The 8,182-nt window shown below is 42.5% G+C and overlaps 1 protein-coding gene across 1 annotated transcript; it reads right to left on the reverse strand.

Annotated features, from left to right (window-relative positions):
* Positions 1–4,729: 4,729 nt before the first annotated feature.
* Positions 4,730–5,362, reverse strand: LOC148584919 (uncharacterized). Its single transcript, XM_088517584.1, has one exon. It carries the CDS (start codon positions 5,360–5,362, stop codon positions 4,730–4,732), a length of 633 nt encoding a protein of 210 aa, XP_088373710.1.
* Positions 5,363–8,182: the final 2,820 nt, after the last annotated feature.

The raw sequence follows: 8,182 nt of genomic DNA on the forward strand, positions 1-8,182 counted from the left end.
TTAATTCCTTAGTTTTGTTAGTTTATGCAATTTTATTTCATTTTTTGTATTTTCTTTGTTTTATAGGTCATGGAAGAAAAGAAAGCGTTTCCAAAAAAGTTCCAAGCTTAAAGGGAAAATTGGGAAGACCTAGAAGATTTGGTTAAGTTTAGCCAAATAAAGGAAATGATTAAATCGGAATTTCTCAAATTGGAGTCAAAATCGGATTGGATTCAAATTTGGATTCTGCACATGTGTCGGTATTTTGACCATAACTTTCAGCTCAAATATCCAATCGAGGTGATTATAGTGGCAATGGAAAGCTAACTCAAAATTATACAAATCAGTTTCAAATAGTATTTTCCAAATTCGGACCTGCGCTATGCCAAAATTGTCCCGTAAGATAAGAATGAAAACTTGGACGAATCTTATTCCGATTTGGACTTAGGTTATCTTTATCCTAATTGGACTAGGAGGCTGGACTCCAAATTTCCTAGGATTACTGGGGCTTCTAGGACTCTTCTAAGGCCTATAAATAGACCTCTTAGCTTCTAGGAAAAAGTGTGGAGAAAGAGACACAAGCTCTGGAAAGGAACTGAAGGCTAGATTAAGAGGAGTTTGAGTTTTTTTTCTCTTCTACTTTTTATTTTTGTTATGTAGTTTATATTTTAATTAGGGCTAGATTGAAGCCATAATCATGTCTATTTATGATTTCAATATTGGCGCCTTTGCTATAATTATATTTTGGTGTATTTAACTTAATTAAGTCCTGTTATCTGGAATTCCTCATATGTGTTTGTCTGGCCAACATATGCATGCGATATGAACTAGTTAATTAAATCAATTTGGATGATCGAGTCCTGGGTTTAATAAGAGTAACAAAAGAAATTCATGCCGGGTTCTTGGGTTAATCAACATGGGGAACCGGGAGTAGACACCCATGCCCTAGGCCACATGTGTTCGTCGATTTTCACAGATTTATGCTTTCTTAAAGAACAACTTAGTAGATACCCATGCTAAATCCTTTAAGAAATAAAAGAATTAGAGTAGAAACCCATTCCTAATTCGTTGTTTAGGGAAATCAATAGTTTAAGGAGTAGACACCCATACCCTTAGGTTGGCAAACATTAAATATACCGGTATGAGTGGCGCATTGGCATATTGTTATCTTAATTAGTCTGATTAGTGGTGGATATCAAAACCCTAACCCTTTTTAGTTTTAGTTTATCTTTTATTTTAACGCAATCATGACAATTGAGTTTTATCTACTAATTAAATAGGAAACTACTTCTAAACATAATTTACCAATCCTTGTGGGAATGATCTCATATTTGCCTATTATACTATTGTTTGATCTTGTGCACTTGCGAGTAAAACGTATCAAGTATTTACCTATTAATTTAGGTGGGTATTTGGCATAACATTTCTCAAAAGAGAATGAGTTATAGCTTCTTTGGCTGTATTTCTCAAAAGAGAATGAGTTATAGGCTCTTCGGCTGTATTTCCCAAAAGAGAATGAGTTATAGCCTCTTCGGCTGTATTTAAGACTTTGAATGTTATTGTAACTTTGGGAGATTTTTTATTTAATGAAATAAAAATTACAAAAGACAAATCTCCTTTGCGAAACTACAATGACTTAGACAAAATACTTCTTAAGGTGCTTGGCGTTCCATGGCCTGGGGAGTGGCTTTCCCTCGAGGTCTTCATGGTAGTATGCTCCCGCTCTTAGGCATTCGATCACCTTTTAGGGTCCTTCCCAATTAGGAGCTAGCTTACCTTCAATTGGATCTTTGGCAGCGATGGTGACTTTTCGCAAGACCAGCTCTCCAACTTTGAAGCTTCAACGCTTGACCCTCTTATGGAAGTACCGAGCTACTCTTGCTTAGTATGCTGACATGGTTACTTGGACTTGGTCCCATTTCTCTTGTAGCAAATCTAGATGCAGCTGGAGGCCTTCATCAATAGTCTCGAGTATAAAGGTCTTTACTCGAAAACTGCCCGAGCCTACCTCGGCTGGGATGACCGCCTCGGTCCAAAAGCTAAGGCATAAGGAGTCTCCTCGGTTGGAGTTCTTCTAGTAGTTTGATATGCCCACAAAACTTCCGGAAGATCCTCAGCCCAATCGCCTTTGCAATCACCAATTTTTTTCTTAAAAAGTTTGAAAATTGTCTTGTTGGTGATTTCCACTTGTCCGTTTGCTTAGGGATGCCCTGGAGATGAGTAATAGTTTCTTACATGGAGCTCAGCACACCATTCTCGGAACAAATCGGAGTCAAATTGCTTTCCATTGTCCGTGACGAATGCATGTGGAATGCCATAGTGGCAGATGACATTCTTCCATAGGAACCGCTCTATGCTCTTAGCTGTTATATTTACTAGGGCCGCCACTTCTGCCCACAGTGTGAAATAATCCATAGCTACACCTGCAAACCGAATACTCCTTTTTCCACGAGGTAACGGTCCCACTATATCTACCCCCCATTGTGAGAAGGGCCATGGTGAGGAGACCAAACTTAACTCCTCAGGGGGTTGCTTGGTAATGTTTGCGAAACGTTGGCACTTTTCAAATTTTTAACTGTCCTCACTAAGTCCCGAATCATGTTAGGCCAATAGAAACTTACTCGGACTGCCTTATGTGCCAACATCCTGGCGCCCGAATGACTGCCACAAATGCCTTCGTGAATCTCGTGAAGGATGTAATCACCTTCTTCTTTGGAGACGCACTTCAGAAGTGGCAACATGAAACCTCGTTTGTATAAGGTTCCATTTACCATGGTAAATCTAGTAGCTTTTTTCCTTAATTGGACCCCCAACTTCTTTTTTGATGGTAGAGTTCCTTTTTCTAGGTATTACACTATCTCCTTTTGCCATTCAAGCACTACCTCTGTTGCCAAGACTGAGACCACCTCGGTTATGGCAGGTTGTGAAAGAATCTGGACTGGTTCTTTAGTTTCCCCCATGTTGTGTTCTGTTGTCGTTGCTATTCGAGTGAGATGAACCGCCCTCTTGTTCTCTTCCCTTGGGATTCTTACAATGTATAATTTTTTGAAGGAATTCTGCAAATCTTGTACTTTTGACAAGTACAGCTTCATCTTGTCTCCCTTGGCTTCGAACTCCCCTTCGATATGTCTGACAATCACTTGAGAGTCGCTTTGTAACTCAATGAATTCGGCTCCCATCTTTTGGGCCAAGCCGAGTCTAGCTAGAACTGCTTCGTACTAGGCTTCGTTGTTGGTAGTTCTGAACTCCAGCTTCAAGGAACTTCGCAACTCTTCACCCTTTGGGGTGATTAGTACCACCCTAGCTCCGCCATGCTTTCTCATGGATGAACCATCCACGTAAACTATCCAAGTCTTATCCCTCGGCCATGGTTCTGTGTCTGGCAGATTAGTGAATTCTGCCAGAAAGTCCGCCAATGCTTGACCTTTGATGGCATTCTGAGGGAGGAATTTGTTGTCAAACTCTCCAAGTTCGATTGCCCAGTTAGCAAATCTGCCAGACAAATATAGCTTGCGAAGTACCTTTTTGAGCGGTTACTCGGTCAGAACCCTTATAGTGTGAGCTTGGAAGTACGGCCGAAGTTTCCTTGATGCTATAGTAAAAGCGAAGGAGAGTTTTCCCATACGAGGATATCTTTCCTCGACTCCTCTCAAGGCTTGGCTGACGACGTATATGGGATTTTGCACACCCTCCTCTTCTCAGACAAAAGCTGTACTAACCACTGTTGGAGAGATGGATAAATAAAGATACAATGTCTCTCCTGTTCGACTCAGTAGGGGTGGGCTGACCAAATACTTCTTCAGCTCCTCAAAGGCTTTTTCACACTCCTCGGACCATTCAAATGCCTTCCTCAAGATTTTGAAGTATGGGAGGCACTTGTCAGTTGGCCGAGAGATAAACCGATTAAGTGTTGTGATCCTACCTATCAATTGTTGAAGTTGTTTCGTATTCTTTGGGGACTGCGTGTCCAAGATCGCTCAAATCTTTTCAGGATTGGCCTAAATCCCTTGGTTTGATTCCATATAGCCAAGAAATTTCCCAGAGGAAACTCCAAATGCACACTTTGCAGTATTCAGCTTCATCCCATACTTCTTCAACGTTTTGAACGTTTCTTGCAGGTCACTTGTATGGTTATGTGGTAACACGCTTTTGACTAGCATGTCATCCATGTAAACTTCCATGTTCTGCCCAATCTGCTCTCGAAACATCTTGTTAACCAGTCTCTAGAATGTTGCCTTTACATTTTTCAGACTGAAAGGCATGACCTTATAACAGTACAAGCCTCGGTTTGTGATAAACGAAGTCTTCTCCCTATCTTCTCGATGCATGTAGATCTGGTTGTAACCAAAGAAAGCATCCATGAAGCTAAGCAAGCCATACCTAGATGTTGAGTCTACCAACGTATTAATGCGTGGCAAGGGAAAGCTGTCTTTTGAGCAAGCTTTGTTGAGGTCAGTGAAGCCTACACACATCCTCCATTTTCCATTGGATTTTTTGACCAACAAGACATTGGCCAGCCAATCGGGATAGTGTACTTCTTCAATGAACCGAGCTCTAAGTAGCTTCTCCACTTCCTCAGCTATAGCCATATTTCGCTCTAGAGCAAATTCCTTCTCTTTTGTGTTACCAGTTTTACACTTGGATCCGCATTGAGTTGGTGGAGAATGTCTTCAACGCTAATGCCTGGCATGTCTTTGTGTGTCCATGCAAACACTTCTAGATTCTTCCTTAGAAAGGTGACGAGGCTTTCTCAGACCTCCGAGGTGAGTTGAGACCCAATCTTCACTACTTTGCTGTCCGCTACTATCATGTCTTCTAGTGGCTCGGTCGGCTTGCCCTTAGGTTCATCCTCCTTTTTGCTGCCTATGGTGCTGACCGTTAAAGGTGCAGTTTCTAAGGGTTTCTTCAGAGAAGTGTTATAACACTTCCTTGCTGCAATTTGGTCACCTTTGACCTCTTTGACTCCCTCTTTTGTCGGGAACTTCATCTTTAAATGGTAGGTTGAAATTTCAGCCTTCAACTTATTCAAGGTTGGCCGACCGATTATTGCGTTGTAAGCAGATGGTCGGTCGACCACCAAGAAATCTACCATAATAGTTGACTGCCTGGGGGCTATGCCTACTGTTACAAGGAGAGAGATGAGACCAATGGGTTGGACTTGCTGTCCTGCAAATCCGACCAAGGGAGCACTAAACGGCTTGATCCTCTCACAATCAATGCCCATTTGTTTGAAAACAGGCCAGTAGAGGATATCAGCCGAACTCCCGTTGTCCACCAAAATTCGATGGAGCGCATGGTTAGCCACCATCACTGTCACCACTAGTGCATCATCATGGGGCATCATTACCCTTTTTGCATCCTTTTCTGAGAATGATAGAATCATTACGTCTCACTTTGGGGCCTTGGAAGGCCTTTCAAGGAAGAGAACCTCTTTGCTCTGCACCCTTCTTGCATGAGCCTTCCTAGCCGAGCTAGACTCTCCTCCCCCAGCTATTCCCCTAGAGATGGTAAGGATCTCCCCCACTACGTCTTGATTCCGAGGCGGAGGATGTGCATCCCAATCGTTCCTTGGTTCATTCTGCTGATTGTGTATCGGTTTAGCGTACTGATCATCTCTGAGGTCGTCATCCTGCCTTTGCCTCAGCTCTTGGCCTCCGAGGGCTCCTGAGGATTTCTTCCTCTATTCCTCTCTCTTGCCAGGAATCTCACCAATCTTCCATTCTTCATGAACTTTTTAATTTTCTAGCACAGAGATACACAGTCCTCGGTCAGGTGGCCTCAGTCATTATGGTACTCGCAAAACTTATGTTGGTCTCGCTTTGCCAATTGACCTTTCATTTTTGTTGGCCATCTAAAAGCAAGATCTCTTCTGATCTCCATTAACACCTCAGTCATACTGGTGTTCAATGGAGTATACTTGTTGAGTTGACGCTGAGGGTCAACCCTCGGATAGAGAGTCTTCTTCGCTTGCTTCTTCAATTTTTCTCCTCCTTTTTCCTGGAGCTTGCCGGTACTGCCTTTGTGCTACCCTCAGCTTGTTGGGCAGCCTTTTCTTGGGGCTTCATCAAGGCCTGAACAGCCTCCTACTGGTTGATGTATTCTTCTGCTTTATTCAAAAACTGATGGAGAGTCACCAATGTAGACTTCTTTGCTAGTTCGGCTCTCACCCCGTGCATCAAAGCATCGAGTATCGTTTGCTCATTTGGACTTTCTACTGTCAACTTCTCCTTGTTGAGCTTGAGCATAAAGTCTTTCAAGGACTCATCCTTTTCTTGAATAAGAGAAAGTAGGTAAGCCAGGTTCTTCTTCCTCTTTTGGGTGGCTATGAACTGGCTTAGAAAAAGGCACCCCAAGGATTTGAAGTTATCTACAGACTTGACAGGGAGCCTCGCAAACCATTCTTTGGCTACTCCTGCCAAGGTTAATGGAAACGTCCGGCATGAGATCTCATCTAAGGTTCCGTGGAGGATGAAATGTGCCCGAAGACTCTCCATGTGCTCTGTAGGGTCTCCATTGTCGTCATATTTATCTATACAAGGCATCTTAAACTTGTCAAGAAAGGGGAAGCTCATAACCCGATCTGTGAAGGGCAGGTTGGTGTTCTCCATGAGCTCTTCAGCCATCAACCCGTTCTCCCCATTAGCCAATTTGTCAGCTATCTTTGCATACTTTCTCTTTAAATCTCCTAACTCAACATTCACATCGGTCTCATTATGCCGAGCATGTTGAGATCTCTCACAATGAGATCTTTCACTATGAGATATCTCATAGTGAGGTTTCTTGGGATGAGACCTCTCAGCAAAAGATCTCTCGTGATGCCCTTCGTTTTGGACAGTCGTATGACGGCTGCCATGAACCGAACTTGCATTATCTTCCTGATCATGGTTCTAATTTTGGTTTAGGTCCTGGACCTGTTTGCCCTTGTGAATCCTCTCACACCTCTCTCTTTCACCCATTTTTGCACTCTCCTTCTTGCGCCTCTCTTCATGCTCATGATCCCTTCGACTATTGCGAGCTTCAACAAACCGTGAGCCTGGCAGTAAGATCTTCATTTTGCTTCTTCAGCGCATCCACGCTTCATGAACTCGGCAAGGGTTGGAGGCGCTATAGTTACGCCGGGCATCTCGGCTTGAACCTCTGGCAAAGGGTGTGTTGCACGTGTCTGCACCATTTCGGATTGTTGATGTTAAGAACTGATGAAGATTGAGTTCCCATAGATGGCGCAAAATTGTTGATGCACAATTTTCCAAGGAGTGACGTGGCACACCTTCCGGGTGATGTTGCAGCGTCCGAGGATGCGTTGGGCTACACATAGAGTAAACAAGAGAATCAGAGTCCCCGGTGGTGTTCTGGTGGGGAAACTCTGATGCTTAAGTTAGTAATCAGAGAGAAAGTGTATAAGCAACAGAAAAGCTAGAAAGCAAGAGTTGCCATTACCTTGGTGTTGAGAGGTGACTTGCATTTTATAGGCATGGAGTGGAGTTTGTTAGCAACTCCATGGTCTTATTAGCCTAAGATCATGGGATAAGCGATATGGCTTTTGTTTAGTGCTAGATAAGGATGACCGAGTAGTCGTCGGTCAGACTTGTATAGCTTAGGCATTGATAGCTAGTCTACTTCCTGATAAGTGTAGATAACTTTTTGAATTTGAATGATAGTCTATCCCACTTGTACAAGGATAGTTGATATCCACCATGTGAAAAGACTGATCTATCCTTGGTATAAGACTATTATGCCCTGTATGCCGATCAGCAGTCGGGCTAGACTGACCGAGCCTTCATATGGGCTTAGTCTTATCGAGTTTGACAAACCTTTGGATCTCGAGGATTGTTGGGCCTTACGTGGCCGATCCATGAACCAACAAATGGAATCTAAATCAAATGGAAAGATATAAACAAATAGCGAAAAAGAAAAAAAAAATTAAACACAAGGATTTTACTTGGTTCAACTTATGACGTACGTTCACAAGATAAAACCAATGTAAAACATTATACTTTTATTCCAGTATGATATTATAATACAAAGGCTCTTATTTATAGGAGAATTGACATAGATTATTTGATGGTCATGAAGCTATCAGAACTTCGTAATCATGTGTGCATATGCATTAGTAGTAATAGGATGGGTGACCTCCTAAGATGTCTAGTTCAGAGGAACTAAAATGGACAATATTGTGTCATTGGGGTGGGGCGTTACAAACGGT

The sequence above is a fragment of the Corylus avellana genome, chromosome 6 (genome assembly GCF_965113065.1).
Source record: "Corylus avellana chromosome 6, dhCorAvel1.hap1.2, whole genome shotgun sequence".
Lineage (NCBI taxonomy): Eukaryota > Viridiplantae > Streptophyta > Magnoliopsida > Fagales > Betulaceae > Corylus > Corylus avellana.

Bases quoted from the DNA above. Each gene is read 5' to 3' on its own strand.
- LOC148584919 (XM_088517584.1), bottom strand. From the start codon at position 5,362: ATGATTCTATCATTCTCAGAAAAGGATGCAAAAAGGGTAATGATGCCC.